At 49.7% G+C, this 16,634-nt stretch overlaps 1 protein-coding gene across 37 annotated transcripts in view; it reads right to left on the bottom strand.

Annotated features, from left to right (window-relative positions):
- Positions 1 to 16,634, bottom strand: part of shot (dystonin-like protein short stop) — a 465,355-nt gene that overhangs the window by 161,303 nt on the left and 287,418 nt on the right. For 36 of the 37 annotated variants that reach the window (XM_071592974.1, XM_071592987.1, XM_071593006.1 and 33 more), the window contains one exon: positions 1,418 to 1,581. In XM_071592974.1, the coding sequence (XP_071449075.1) occupies positions 1,418 to 1,581 (164 nt within the window). Of the gene's footprint in view, positions 1 to 1,417; positions 1,582 to 12,444; positions 12,534 to 16,634 lie in introns of those variants that run through there. The other variant, XM_071592997.1, reaches the window with a different exon arrangement.

Below are 16,634 nucleotides of genomic sequence, written 5' to 3'. Positions count from 1 at the left end.
GGACATGTTTTCTACACCTTCAATGACTTAAACATGCCAGCAGCACTTCCAGAACTGATAAATTATCTAATATTCATACAGTTCAGGTAATTTTAATAAGCCACATAACTAAAGTAGCTCATTAAAAATGCCTTTCACAATGGCTTCCTTGTGAAAGACACGATTGAATAAAAAAGACCACAGAATATTTTAAATTTAGATTGAAAGACTTTTGACAACAACATTTGAAAATTTTGAGGATAAAAATATTGTTCTTACAAAAACACATCATCATAAATATTAGCATGAAAATTAAGAAACCCAGCGAGTGTGGCACTCTGAGATGAGGATCAACCGATGATTACGGTATCAGGAGAGACCGTGAACTTTGCTTGAGGCTTGGTACACAACAGGGTGGATGGCAAGAATAATTAAAGAAATAGGTATAATTGAATCCACTCGCAATTTTTATTTTTTTGAAGATTTTTTTAATGCTAAGATTTCCCATCACAGAAAGCCAAATTGCAGCTTTGTTGATTCCACCTAATGTTTCAATCTTACCACCCAGGCTTCAATACATAAGAATCAAATTCAGGTACTTTTTTTGAGCTTTAACTACCATGTATATATATACATTTTGGTCATGGGGCAAAGGTATGGGGGCTAAATAAGGCATTTTGGGATTGAACTGGTGTCCAACATATTACATTCTCTTCTTGAGTCCTCACATTTCGTCCCTTTGAAGAATTGCAAAGGAAACACTTGGTTTTTCCACATAAAATATTTATTCACCAGTCCAGTGAATTCACCAGTCAGGTGAATAAATATTTTATGTGGAAAAACCAAGTGTTTCCTTTGCAATATGTATCGTTTCCACAAAGTGACGCCTGAAGCTATCTCCTTTATCCTTTGAAGAATGTTACGACTCAAAGAGGAAAACGTAATATATTTTCCAATTTTAGGTGATATGTAAAACCTTTTGCCTCAAAAACCCACCCACCCATTCTATTCCTGTCCAGTCGCTAAATGCCTTCTTTCGCACCAAGCCTTTGCCTCATGACCAAAGGTATACACATCATATACAGAAAGTAAAAGCTCAAAAAAAGTACCTGAAGTTGATACTATGCAGTGAAACCCGTGTTGTAAGTTGAAAACAGTAAGTGGAATGAACAAAGCTGCAATTTTCCATTCCGTAATAGATCCACAAATTCAAGCCTGAAATTACCCATCTTTAAGATTTCCTAAATAACAGTATTTTTTAATAACTACCAGAATATATTTCCACAATTTACTTCAAATGGAAATTGTGATAATTGACCAATCTGGATTCAGGAGTGTGATGGTGGCCATGACCCCAGAGAACCATTCAGTGGGCATTTCCATTAGGGCAGCCAAAGGTTGCCATCACATCAACGTGTATGCACTAATGACCACCCACCTGTTCCTGTGGATGAGGGCATTGAAGGCGAGTCCATCCCTCCAGGATGATGTGAAGTCCCTCACCGCTACCCCTGGGTACTTGGCTGTGGAGCGCTTGGCCCAACGCATCAGGGCCTCTCTTGCTGACACATTCGGCTCCTGGCCCACCACAATGTCCGAGATCTGAGGCAGAGAAGGGAGAAACAACGTCATCAGACATTGACACCAAAGGTAATCGACAATAGACATGCATGTACACGTATGAAGGATGTACATATAATTCATACTAGACATTCAAATGCACACTAACACTACGGGATCAGAAGCAAGTTGAACTAAAGTACTGGTAGGAGAGCGAGAAAGCATGAGAAATGCTTAGAAACTCGCATATAGTATTTGGTATGGTGGGTGACGTTTTCTCTTTTTGCACTTGACTGGCAGCCACCAGCTGCCGACCGACTCAACAGTATACTCCCGTGGCCAATGGCGAGAGAGGGTGAGTACATAGACATTGACAGACAGTTAACATGGAAATTCTAAGCAAATTGTAGAGTCATTGCAACCCCTCCTTTGGGTGGAGCCACTCCCAGGGCAGAGCAACCCTCTCGAAGAACAACACACAGATAGATGCATGCTTCTGGAGTCAATTCCTCCCCAATCCCACATCTTCCCAACCTCAACACTACTCATGCCATAACCCTTCCTCTTCCCAATTCAATCTCGTACTTGCTTCAACATGACTAGCACATTTGAAATGAGGATCTGGTAATGTCCAACAGGCGACACTAAAATGGCCAAGCTAATTGAATGAAACACTCGGGAAAGAACTGAAATTTGTGAATATAATGGTTTGACGCGTCACTTTGAGGAAGCGATTCATATCGGAAAATAAAATACGTTGTTCTTCCACGTATATTTTATTATGCACGACCTACGGTTTCGACTTTCTAGTCGTCGTCATCAGGATGATGACGACTTTTTATATGCGCATAATGACATAATATACGTGGAAGAACATAGTATTTTCTTTTCCGAATTGAACTTTGGTTACCCACAGTAAGTACTCCATGGATAAATCTTAATAAAACTTGAATTATGTTTTCATGCCATTGTTCGCTAGTGTTAAGTTGCCCGAAACATTGGTCAGCAGGAAATGCGGCACCCACTCACCGTCGTTCGGTGTTAAAGACGAAATCTAGGTCATACTGCCGGCGCAACTAATTTGTTTAAAAGTTTGACACTACGGCTATGAAATTCACAGGACGTGATAATGAGGCAGCACATGCTGGTGTTGAAGTTAAACCCAAGCCATTGATTGTCGGAGGACGCATTAGGAGCGCCTATTCTAGGGACCGCAGATCGTTCATTGCCCGAAGGGTCACGGGCGGTGGGCGACGACACCACCTGAGGACGGGCAACGAAAAAGCGACATCCACCCTGCAGAGACCACGACGCCCATCGCAAAGAGCAAAGTACTTCACGAAATGTCCTTAAAGGAGAGCCAAAGCATTCTAAGGGCTTTGGTTCCTCCGGATCAGTTTTTGATCACGGAATTCGTTTCATACAGGGTTGTTGTTTCGGGTGACGAGACGTGGATCTTTGAGTACGACCCGGAGTCGAAGAGACAAAGTGCGGAGTGGCACACCCCATCATCACCCCGTCAAAAGAAAGCTCGCATGAGCAAATCTCGGATCAAGGCGATGATCAGTAATTCGGTAAGCTCAAGAATATTTGTGGGTGAAAGTACTTTGGTCTTCTTAAACCCTGATGCGTCAATTACTCCCAACCCACCCGTAATACAGGGTTCGTCCGGAAAATAAGGGTACTGATTTGATTGTCTTTTTTGACAAAAGGGGAATCAAAAACATCTGGCGGCTGCATCACGACAATGCGCCGTCTCACACCGCGCTTGTCGTGTCGGACTTCTTGGCCAAGCACGGCGTGGCAACGCTGCCGCAACCGCCCTACAGCCCGGACTTGGCACCACCGGACTTCTTTCTGTTCCCGAAGATAAAGAGGAGTTTGAAAGGAACGCGATACGGGACTTTGGACGCCGTCAAAGAGGCCGTGACGACGTGCCTTCGAGAGGTTCCCGATTATGCCTTCGCGGGAGCGTTCCAGGAATGGGAACGCCACTGGAACAAGTGTATCGACTCACAAGGGTCCAATTAAGAGGAATATTAGCTTAAGATATGTAAAAGTGTAATACATTTTTTTTCCTGAGCTCAGTACACTTATTTTCCGGACGAACCCTGTAAAAGTCATCCGCGGAAAAGTGGGAAACCGTTCGAAGTAATTCCTATTAGATGACGTCGGACCCCGCGGGTGACGGTGTCGCTGTGGCTCGTCCAACTCCGGAGAAGTTCGCGCTTTTCGTTCCTCACGTGAGGAGCGGAACGAGAGGCTGTCTCGCCGCCGTTTCTCGCCCTTCGCGCTGCGAAACTCGACGCCTCGATTCGGTTCCGATGGCGGTACACCAGGGAGGGAGCAGGTCGCGTTGCGGAGAGGGACGGCGCAACAAGGACCTCAACCGACAGATTGTCCCGAGGCAAGCACGAGCGCAAATGCTTAATTCTCCTTTGCTGGCAAACCTCGCACCCCGAGACACTTGATCGATGAGCGATCCCGTGTTTACGTGGAGTGACGAGACCAATATTACCCGCGACACCTATTGAACGATAAGTTCCGCAGACGAAGAGACCCGCTCACCTGAACGCAGGGACCTTCGGAAGGAGGTGGGGGGTAGAAGAATTCGTCCGGGTAGAACCACCACGACCACCGCGGTGGAGAGGCCATAGACTGGCGCGGAGGGGGGCCGCGTCAACCGAACGCCCTCCGTCCACGCTCCGGTGGGGGGGAAACGAAGAACAAGAGGTGGGAAGATTGGGGAAGATCATAGGATTCCGAAGATAAGATAGCGGCGCGCGACGAGGCGGAGATAAGAAACCAGCCACCGTCCAAGAGCGACCAACAACAAACACGCACGCACCGCGCCGGGAGATCTGGCGCAGTTGCAATGCTAGTTCGGGATCCACCGCGTCGTGCGGAGCAGGATGCTAAAGTGATCTTCTATTGGAAACGAGACTAACGGCTCGGTGTCTCTCGCTTTTATTGAGGGATGCAAATTATGTAGACATGGCACCATTGTCACCCGGAGAACTACAATCCCACGAGAGGGGTTTTCGAAAGGTGGCTTTATCATTGTCGCGCATGAAGAGTACTAACAAGTGTAGATGGACTTGCGCTCATCTATCGATCAGCGCGCCCCCCTGGGCGTGCATCGCCACCTCCGGGCATCCCCCATTTAAGAGCGAGCGCCTTCATGAACCGGAAGTCGGCCGCCCACCCGTAACACACACAGCCCCTCCTCACCACACTTGCGAAAGCGCTCCGGTGCTTCGGTCACCCCGAGTGGTACGGCAAACATTCTGTCCTTCCTCAACACGCAGGGCCTCGCTTCGCTCAAAATGCTGCAACGCCGTGACTTCAACGCTCCGCCGCCGTCCCGTTGTCGTCGGCGGGATATTAGCGGAGGAAGCGACAACAAGTAGCCAAGTAGGGGATCGAGATGGTGCGGGGGCTAACGTACTGGCTTCCCACCCTGAGGGCGCGGGTTCAAATCCCGGCGGTGTTGAATATTTTCCAGAGGTATCTCGATCCCTACTTGAAGTGCTTTGTGGAGGGCACTTTGAGTGAGTACGCCGTCCGTCGGATGGGACGTTAAGCTGCGGACCCCTTGGCGCCTTTCGTAAAGAGCAGGCTAATGCCGACGCCGGGTTTCTCTCCTCCCTTCACCCTTTCCTGTCCATCCCCTATGGCGCAAATGACCTTAGCTGTCGGTCGCCTCCCCTAAAAACTACTACTACCCCATTTCCTTCGGGGCGCAATCCGGAAGTCGATGGGCCCCAACAAGTGTCTTGATGGGCGATACAGGGGCGACGGGGAGGCCGCGAGGGGACGTGACACACCCGGCATCGAAATGCACGCCCCCCCGTGTTGCAAACACCACGCCGCCGAGCACGGGAGGGCGATTGGATTGATCCCCAGGCCATTCCAAGCATCCAATGCGCAAAGCTTGGCAACGCCGTGGAAGGAATTCACCGCGCACGCAGCATTAGGAGCGCTGCAAAGTGAACCATTTAGCGCGGGGGCGGAAGAGAGTGGACCGAGAGAAAGTTCATTTTGTTTGCGTTACTCCAACGACGGCTTCCTCAAACACTCTCCGTATATTATCCCAGTGACAACAGGCTCTTTATCGCACGCGCCATATTTGCGTTTCGCGAATTGCATGGCATCATCCATCGATGACATCACTTGTCTCTGGGACAAACCAACGTTTCCATGGCGCCATTTCAATCCCCGTGAGCCCTCTCCCCCGCCCTCCAGCTGACCGCGCTCGGCCTCCCCCCACCGTGGGCCTAGGAGGCAACCTCCGCGTCCCGATTGCGGTTCCATCCTGCGCCTCTTCTCCCACGCCCGCGGGGGCGGCTGGCAAATACCGCCGACCACCTACTCGACTCGGGAGTGACCATCAGGCCCAGCGGGGAGGGGGGGGGGCTATGCATTGCCACCAGCAGGTCAAGCGCACCAAAATCTCCAACCGTCCGTAACTGTGCCTCACGACATTCTTGGAGAAATTCTCGAGGCTTTTCGTGGAAATCTGTCGTGTGGACTTAATGGTTCCCTTCAGAATATTTACAAGAATTTCCATGCGAAGTTTAGAGTTTTCACCCAATTCGTATTAATGATGGAATCGGTTTCCGGTTCTCCCCTCCCGGTTCAAACCGATCGAAGACTTCCTTTGGGTAGTTCAGGAGCGACGGCTGAGCCTGCGAGAGAAAACACCGTCTCGGGTGGTTCGTACGGCACAAGTTTCAACGTCCGTGGCTCTGCCAGGCGACTCCACGATTGTCTTGATTGAGTAGTTATCGGTGCCGAACACTGACCCCGTGGGTGGAAGGCTTCTGCTCGAATCTCGGCGCGGGCAAGGATGCCCCACTGCGAAAGTTGTTCTCGCGCGCCGACAAAAGCGGAACGCACCGGCCTCCTGAAAATGTAGTCGTGGGGGAGCGATCGCTCTCTCCCCTCCCCTCTCCAGGTGGGGTTGGGGGGTGGGGGGGGTTGGGTGTGTAAACAGCACCCGCCCATGAGACGGGGTGGCGCCGGTCACGACGAAGAAACACTCATTTTCGTCACAGCCGTTCTCCCCTTTATCTTCGCCAGAACGACGACCGACCGACCTCGCCTCTCCCGGCAGGGGCACCGGCCCTGCACGGAGTGCATTCGCCAAGAAAGCGTATTTCACAACGGCTTCGTATTAGATCTCCGTTCAAGACGCCGCAGAGCTGTCGCGAAGCCCACGTATCTAAGTTTATTTTCCGGCAAAACTATCTTTTTAAACGGGTAAAAATGTCGTCGGGATTGTATTTCAAACAAATATTCCAAGACGCCCCACGCGGTAGGGTAGATTTTTCGTGGTGCACTCCCACAATCCACCGCCGCTTGGCGTACTCAAAAAGGCAATCGCTCTAAATGACGATGGGTACACGCGTGGTACTCCAAAGCGGGCAATGGGAATCGGACCAGCACCAGACCACCCCACAATTCGGAGATAATTGATACCGTAGTGCATGTACCTTCAGTTATCATGATCGACTTCATTTGAGTCATTTTAAATACATACAATACAGACACACACACACAGAGATAGACAGTCACGAAGATTAAGAAAAACTTTAATTGTCGATGCATCACTGGTTAGTAATCGCCCCTGCCAAACACCCTCGCGATGGCTTGCGAGGTACCATGCACAAGTAGAACAACAGAGAGATGCTGTGATGTAAAGGGCTCAGCTCATACCCAAATCTAACCTCGAGAGTACCTCCCGTCACTTATTAAATTAAACAGCCCTTGAGAAGTGTGATGTAACATTCTAATTGGATCTTTAAAGCTTGAGAGTTTTACTTTTATTGATTTGAATACAGTTGCTATTTAAAAGGCCACGTTGGCGATTGCTTAACAAAGGCAGCACTCCCATCAAAATCCATAATATACGACCCAAATGTTTAAACAAAAAGCGCAAAGCGTTCCCCTTCATGGCGATGGATTACACTTCCACCTCCGGCCCCTCTCCAACGAAATACTTAAACCTCGACTGATTCTATAACAATCAACCACTTCAGGCAATCTTCATATATTCTAGTTTATCACCAAAAAAGTCAATAGCCAAATCAATCCAACGGATTTCTGCATTCTACACGAGAAGGAAAAATCCCCTTCTGCGGCGCCTGACCAAGCCTCTCGAGTTGGTACTTCCATCGCCCTAGTCCAAACCCTTCCCCATTCCTCCTCCCCCACCCCGCGACGCCCCCATTTCCATCTCATTCAACAGAAAACTTCCACGGCTCCTCCCCTCCTCTCCCCCCGCCAACTTCCATCGGTGCCTTAATGCCCAACAGAAGAGTATGCTCCCGAAATTTACTTGGGCGTTACCCTCACTCACGACCTCTCTTGAGTGAAACACATGCGGGGAATATGTGGACAAGCTAACAAAAAATTAGCATTGATTAGAGTAGTCCTGGGTAAATGTGATGAACAGGTAAAAGAGAAATGTTATCTGCCGCTGGTAAGACCTCATTTAGAATATGCTGCTTGTGTATTATGGGATCCTCACGAAGTTGGATAGATTGCCGAATTGGAATGCGAGCAGCGAAGAGGAGATAGATTTGTAAAACATTGCTATGATAACCTCAGTAACGCATCCAAAATATTAGAGCAGTTAAGCTAGGAATCACTCGCGTCGCGAAGGTTAAATGACAGATTGAAGCTCTCGCATCAATTGAAAGGATGTTTCTTCAGCAGTGATGTTGAAAATATATTATTACACCCTTTGTGCTATGATAGGAGAGATCACGTCAATAAAATTACAGAAATCGAGTGTAAAAGAGCGAGATTTAAGATGTCATTTTTTCCACGAAAGATAAGGGATCAGAATAACTGTCCGACCACGGTAAGGGTAAAAATATTCGGGTCAAAATTGTCGGGACTGTATTCACACACCTTGCCACACACCCTAGCGGCGGCTTGCAGTGTCCTAAAAAATACGAATGCAAAACAAATAAAAAAATGATAACGGCGACCGAATCGGATTTTGCTTAACTATGGCTGCCAGTCGGGCACGCCTTCCAAGCCCTCTGATGTCATTGGCCACGCACGCCCGCCCGGGTCCAAGACGGAGGGCACCGCTCTGTGACCCCAAAATCCCTCTCGCACGCCTCGACTCGGACTCCAGGGTACGCGCGACTCCCCCGCGTCCGAACCCGCCCCAAGGGTGCCTGCCTACTCCACGGCGCCCCAACTCCACGGCGGCTCCAAGCGAGCGTGGTCGAAGGGCGACACTCGGGCCAGAAGGACCGAAAAACACTTCGTGTTCAATGTTCCGAGTCGCGCCTCGATGTGTTCCGCGGCTCGTTTAATTATTAACAATTAGGTCACGGACGAATGGATAAATAAATAAACCTTAATAATATCCCCGCGGCAATACAGAGTCCCATAAAATTATCTCGTTGTCCGGCCTTTCAGTTCCTTGAGGTGAATCGGAGGAAACGAAAACTTAAAATATGATGTAGCGGAGAGTTCGTAGTCCTCCGGGCTCATCCTCAGTCGACTAACGCCACTGTCACTTTGCCAAACGCAGCGTGTATCAGCCGGGCACATACTAGCTTAATGTATTCATTCACTCTATGATTGAGAATGCATGGAAGACATTTGGGGGAAAATACAGCATGGAAACATTAAAGTTCACGCCCATTACAGTAAACTATGGCGGTAAACACCCACGCAGTTAATAATAGCGAAGTAGCTGTTGCCAATAACTTGTACGTTGATGCATATTTACAAAACATATACACAGTCATGCAACGGTGAAGTAAAACCTACCGCCACGATACCACGATCAAAAACGACATGCAAAACTAATTTCGAATCGCTCCAGCTCAAGCCGGGAGTAAAATATTCCAATGAAAGCGCACAAACCAAATGCATTTAGCTCGCTACTTCGGTGTGACTTTTATTAAAAAATAATGGGATTTAACTTTATGACAACCGTATGCACGTACATTGGCCCACCAGTGATTTACAGGTTAAACGCCTAACCATTGTCGAGTCAGTTTAAGTCGAAGATGGCGTAAGTACTTACAGAGTCTCATCAAAGTAACGTCCCGAACAAATATTTTGAAAGGATTTACCATAAATACGACTCAAAACCAATCGAAAATATCCCCGACATGAATTAACATACGAACGACGTAACCATACATCGTGAGGTATAAAGTGACCCACAACATTCAGGTCAATTAAAAACATTCCCAAGGGCATAATCGGGTTGGAGAGATTGTAAGTAAGTGTGAGGGCTCCGGGGATGGGGGAGGGAGGCCCAGTCGTAGACCCAAGGCATTCGGTTATTCGCCAGAGGTGCGACAATACGCGCAGCAGAGACATGAGGAAATAACAAGCAAAGGAGGTGGCCGAAGTAGTGAGGGCGTTTGAATGGGTGGGTAACTAATCTGCGATTTCTAATTCCAACAAATTCAGAAACGAGCAAATTAGAGACGCGGCCAAAGGGGGGGGGGGATCGAGAGGGGGGGGTCGAGAGAGGGGGGGGGATGGTCGAGAGGGGGGGATGGTCGAGAGAGGGTGGGGGATGGTCGAAGTGGCATTGGCACGCGGAAGAGCCCTCCTCTTTATTCGCCTAAAACAGAGCAATAAACACCAAGGAAGGAAAACGTGAAAAAACCGAGATCCTGGAGGAAGGGGGAAATGAAGATAGAGCTCCGGACAAGAGTGGTCGAGGGCAGAGGGTGCAGAATGGAGAATACCTTCGAAATAGTATCCTGCATCATTCTTTCGCCACCGGCACTTTGAAATATCTGAGTACATCCATTAAGATAAGAGGGAAACCATGAGTTATGTTGAAGGCGAAGGTAAACAGCGAGAAGAGCGGATGGCATCAATTGCGAGCGACGCAGACTGGGTAAAAGAATATTTCGACCGATGAAGATGGTCGAAATATCCAGGATGAGGAAAGGTGGAGCCGTGGCTAGGTGCGTGGATGAAAATAATACAGTAACGGAAAGAGTAAAAGATGAGACTCGTGATTTAGCGGGACGATTGAACTAAAGTCACCATATGAAGCGCCGCTGAAGCAAGAAAACTTTGGCGGAGTGAGGGTGATGTTATCAACCAAGCAAATCGATCAAATTTGTTTCGAACATCTCCGCGAAACACTCGAATCGAGGTCACTTCTTCGCCAAACTGCGCGATAACCGTCGACGCGGTGCGCGGCAAGATGTTGCTGGTGGCGAAATGCGAGAGAGAAATGGGGCCCGCCCCGCCCGGTCTGAGGGAGCGAGTCGCGATCGAGAGGGGAGGAACATCGAGTCGACATCGAATCGACATCCATGCCGATGGCTTCCCTCGCCCGACACATCGAGTGCGAATTTATTCCCTCAATATATGTCTAGCGGTAAATTTGCACGACTGGCGGGCGGTCCCAGCTCACTAAGACGCCCACGCCTTCGAGTCCCACAGGACCTATCACTCTTTAAGTTTTTTTCGGCGCGATGGCCCGCGTCGCTCCCGGCGGAAGGAAGTAGTGTGCCCCACGAGCAGCGGGCCTTCTTCGTCCGTTACGCAGTCCACTCTCGAATCAACATTCTCTCGCCGCCTGCCCGATGCAGGGTCCGACCAAAGCGGAGTTGTGGCGGTGGATATGGAATGAGCCGAGAATGGGCACCGCAAGAGGAGGCAGGGGGGAGGGGGGCACCAGCGAGTTTACCCCCCCCCCTGCCCTCCGCCTTCACGCACCGCGGCCAGCGTGTGAATGGAGTCGGGAGGGGCGGGGGATGGGGAGGGATCTCTCTCTCACGAGGGCACCGTCGGCGGCGCTGGCGTCAGGAGGCGGCGGAGACGAGAGCCGGGGGCGGCCCTCACCCCGCTGGCGGCGAGGGCCGCGGAGAGCCGAGAGGCGTCGGTGGTTAGCCGTTTTCATGCCCTCTGAAGAAACGCCCCGCCTCGGGGTTGGATGGTGACACCAGAAATGCTACAACACAAAGCCATACGCACAGGTAAGGCGTCGGGAATATCGAAAAGGACATCCGAAGACTCGAATGACAACGGTGTCGCTAGGGCGGCGTACTCTCTTTACACGGGCAGCTTGTCCGGAGGCTTCGGGTGTGACCCCGGCGACGGGCCAAGAGAGGGGGCAGGAGGGCTAAGCGAAAGAGCAGCTGGTTCCGAGAGGAGGAGGCAGAGCAGACCGACGGTGAAAGAAGGAACAGGGCGGGGTCTGCGAATTGATAAATCGTTGCTCGGGACGACTTCTCGCATAAATACGCACACGATAACGTCGGAGGACTACACACTAAACACCGCCCCGAGTTTGATTGCGGGGTGGGCGTGGGCCGGGGGGCTTTCGGGATGCACCCGAAGGCCCCAACCGCTCTCTCGCCGTCCTCGGGGTCACCACCTCTCTCATGGGTGGTGAACATCCTCTGGGAACATATGATTTCCGAATAATATTGCGACTGTGCCGATCGAAAAAATACGCCGAGAGATGACCAATAAGACGACTAGGTTTAACTGCCAACCACCGGAGATGCGTCCTTCCCCGAAGATCCGGATTTTTAAGGCTCTTGACCTTGCTATATACCCAACCGGAATTGTTTCCAACGGTTCCGTGAACGGCCCCGTGGGGGGGGGGGGGGGGGGCTCGCGGCACTCTCATCGCCAGAAGATGTCGCTGCTGCCCGGGGATCGATTGGCGGTCGCCCCGTACGAGAGCCTGGCCAACGGAGGGCAGCGTGGTGCGAAACGCTCCTTCGGAAGGAGGGATGTGACACACCGTATCCATATTAGGAAGCCACTGGGCACCATAAACCGTTAATTTCCACGCAAAGACTAAGCGGGGCTAGCACCACGTACTATTCGGGCAAACCACTTCCCCTTGGTATTCCTCCTCGCCCGCACTCGGGGACGGAATGGTGATACCTTTCGGGAGGAGGAGATGCCCTCGAGAGCGGGCGTCGCCCACTGGAGGCTCCAGCGATCGTCCCGCGAAGCGTCGAGGGCGTCGCAGGCGGTCGTGCCGACGGCGGCGTCGCGGTGCCTGCGCACCAGCGTCTCCTCGAAGCTCCTCTCCTCGCCGCGTGTCACCAGCGTGGTCGTGGTGGTCCTGCGCACCACTCTGGTGCTACCGGTGGCCCCCTCCGCCCTCCTCCTCTTGGTGGACGCACTCCAGCTGGAGTGGCCAGAGGAGTGAGTGGTGATCTTGCGCCGGGTGGACACGCGTCGCAGTTGGTCCTCTTCGTCGTCGGGGGAGGCCCCCTTGAGGTCCCCGGGGTCGCCATCCTCCCGGGTGGCCCTCAGAAAGAGGCGAGGGCCCCGTACGAACTGGTACATGTCCCCTTCCTAGCGCATCGCAGATACGGGAACTTGAATCGCTACGTCCTCGTCTATCCGAGACTTCTCGCCTCGACGTCACTCGCGAAGATGAAAGACTCTCCTCTCTCACCTGGCACGTCGCGGGTGGGGGGGGGGAGGAGGAGTGGGGACAGGGAGAGGGGGAGGAGGGGCAGCGTCCAGCCAATCGCGTCCCTCCCCTCTCAGTTACGACACTCGCCGAGAGGAAGCGCCACGGGAAGCCCACCGCACCTGTTGCCGGCGACGATGGCTCCTTCCCTCCCGCAAGAATCTCGCACGGCACACATGCGACTGATTCCATGTGCGCACGAAATTCTTCGCTAAAGAAACGCACGATCTCCGATTTTAAGGGACTGCTCGCGGTAAAATACCGACTTCTGCGGGGAAAACTTGCGCGAAACCATTTATGGTATGGAGAAAAAATATGGATGAGAGCATTTTAGCAAACAGCTGCTGTTTACGAGTCCCAATAGGGCATGGTGATTGGGCGATTGCCTCCAGGCCGGTGGGGGGGGGGGGGGGATGGCGAAAGACCCGGGAGCCCCGACACCACCACCCGACGAATGCAAGGCGCTTCAGCGGTTATCTTTAATTACTGTTGACCTCATCAACGCACCCCAACACACTGCCTTGAACTCAACTTCCCGAAAGCGGCCACAAGATCCCCCCTTCCTTCCCGCACATCCCTTTTCTTCCACTCAAAAACATCTCCTACCCAATATGCCCTCGGCAACATGCTAGCCCTGCGTACTCCTCTTCCATTCTCCCTTCCTTTAATGATTCGCCTTTGTAAGCATTCCCTTCTTACGTGGTCTTCTTCCGTTTTTCATACATTTCAACAGGCATTCCTTTCAAATCATTTTCATTTCTCACCTTTCCACTACACTCAACTTTCTCTACTATTCTACTTAACGGCAAACAAAAACTTGAAATTTTTCATCTTCATTCCTTCGGGCCCAAATATCTGCTACATCCAAAAACACTATCTATCTAATTATCTAAGTATCCCGGTAAGCCACCACCAGGGTTTTGGAAGGGGCTGAATTAGCATCAGACTAATTTTGACCCGAAACACTTTTCCACCTAACCGCGGTCGGACAACGCTATTCTGATCCCTTATCGATTGTGGAAAAAATGGCATTTTGAATCTTTATGCTCTACACGCAATCGAATTACGAATACCAACTTTACGAATGTTATAAACATTTCTACAGTAGCTCGATGGGGCTAATAAAAAAAAGGCCACTCCAAACAAAACATTTGGCGAAATGCTTCTCAATTCCAGTGAGTGGTTGCAGCAGTAAGCATGAAATCTCTCGAAATGGCCTTATCCTAGGTAAGCACCGCTCCCTATTCCCCTTCTTACGCAGCTTCAGGGATCAGCGATTTTGATTGAAATAAGTGTGAATAAAATTTGCTTCCGGTACCAGTTCCATTTCACTAATCTCTCCCTCCGTCCCATTCTTCCCTCAACGCCTTTGCACTGACCCACTGTTTCATACAAACCTTTCGTGCCCCGGGACCTCTTTTAGATTCATCCATTTAAATCAGATATACGTGTATCTTATTGAATCTAACTCATCTTTCGAGATGGCAGTTTAACCTGCACCTGGTCTAAGATGTCGTCCAATAAAATTGCATCAAGCGCGGGGGTCAAACGAAGGGAGATGGATTTGAGGGGGGGGCGGAAAGGACATAACACGGCGGACGCGTTCCTTAAGACCAGCGTGCCGCCGCCGATAATGAGGCCGCGTGGGCCGCACTCGCGGGGCGATTCATTCGGCCGCTGTCGTGGGTGGAAACGATTCTCATTGGTCGCGATGCCGGCGATTCTTAAGGCGAGAGTCCTTATCCCACCGGTGGTGACGTCAACCCTCGGATGGCCAATGGGGATCATCCCCATCGGCTGCACACGGCGGCACGGGAATCACACCGCGACGCCACGCCACCGACAACAATGAGATGTCTTTGGCAATGACGGCGTCGCGTTTAAAGGCCTTCGAAGAGCGTTTACTGTCACACTCTCGGCACTCCCTCGTTTAATAATTTGAAACCAGAAGGTAACGCTAGCCCGATTCGGAGCCACATGGCTGACTTTCTCCCCTCTGTGTGTCACATTCGGAAGATTCATTCGCAATGCAGAGAAATCCACACGATCTCTTTGTGTCTGCTGCTGGGACCTTTTCACACGATACGATGATGGCACGAGTTTCCACGCCAAATCGTTCGTCTCCACTTGAAATTTATACACTGACTTCTTTGGAGCTTAGACGCTTATTGGGTTCTTGCAGCTCGGTTCTTCAGTGCTTCGCCAGCCAACGAATACTGTGGCTTGAAGGGCGGCAATGGTAGAAAAAGAGGGTAGTATGTAAATTCAATTGCCATTATTGTAATTAACCGAAGGTTTCCATGACGAAGTTAGGATTCCATGACGAAGTTCGAATTAATTGCGTGCGAAATTTAATCGCCACTCTCTATACACTATCCAATTATGCCTAAGGTCATTCGACTAGACAATGCATTAATATTCAAGCCACTCTTCCCCTCAAGCTAGAGCGAGTAGACTAACAATGTAGAACGTATACCCATAATCACTGTGCACACAATGGGACGACGATTTAAATGCAATTAAACAATAAACATCAACCTTTAAAGAGGGAGAAAAGAATACACACATGTGGCTTCCATTAAAGTTCTCGTCACCCAATTTCGAGTGAATAAAATCTTGTGATTGTTTTGTGAATAACCATTTATTTGATCCCCAAATAAAGTTGGCATTAGGCTAGCCGTCTCAATGATGCTGTCATATCTCATCGCTAGATTTTAAAAAGGCTTTCTACAAAGTACATCATAGTACACTACTTACAAAACTAGAAGCATATGCCATAGATATAAAAATCTTGTGTTGGATTAAGAACTTTTTAAATGGCCGGGTACTAAGAGTAGTCCTATACGGCGTTAACCCTAATGAAGTAGAAGTCAATTCAGGTGCTCTACGGGCAAGTGCTATCGGACCCCTTTCATTCCTACTTTACGTTGAAGACATTTACTCGGTAGTTAAATAGTAAAATACGTTTATTTGCCGACGATGCAATGGTTTACGTAGATATCTGTAATCCTGAGGATAAAACAGATTTAGTAGATGAACTAGATGCTAAAAGAGGCTCGTTCGACACCTGGTAATAAAAATTGAACTTAAATAATTGGAAAAAGGGAAATTCCATCCAGAACGCCTACTCCATCAGGAATACCGAAATGGAATGTGTCGACTCGATACCTAGGCGTTACCCTCACTCAAGATCTCTTACGAGAGAAAACATATACATGGGGAATATATGGACACGCTAACAAAAAAATAGGATATACTAGGAGTGTGTTGGGGAAATGTGATGTAAAGGACAAAGAGAAGTGTTATCTTTCGCTGGTTAGGCCTCATTTGGAATATGCTGCAGGTACATGTATATCATCCAAACGAAGTTGGATTGATTGCCGAATTGGATCGCGTACAGCGTAGAGGAGCTAGATTTGTAAAACGGTGCTATGATAAATTTAGGAGCGTATCCAAAATATTAGAACGGCTAGGCAGGGAATCACTCACGGAGCGAAGGTTAAATAACAGATTAAATCTCTAGCATAAATTGGAAGGATGTCTCTTTAGCAGTGATGCTGAAAATGTATCATTACCCCATCGCACTACGATAGGAGAGATCATATTATTAAAATTAGAGGGATTAAGTGTAGAACACACAGATTGAAAA

Source organism: Hetaerina americana, unplaced genomic scaffold (genome assembly GCF_022747635.1).
Source record: "Hetaerina americana unplaced genomic scaffold, ioHetAmer1.1.p SCAF_5, whole genome shotgun sequence".
Taxonomy (NCBI): Eukaryota; Metazoa; Arthropoda; class Insecta; order Odonata; family Calopterygidae; genus Hetaerina; species Hetaerina americana.
This window is presented reverse-complemented; position numbering and strand designations above follow the sequence as displayed.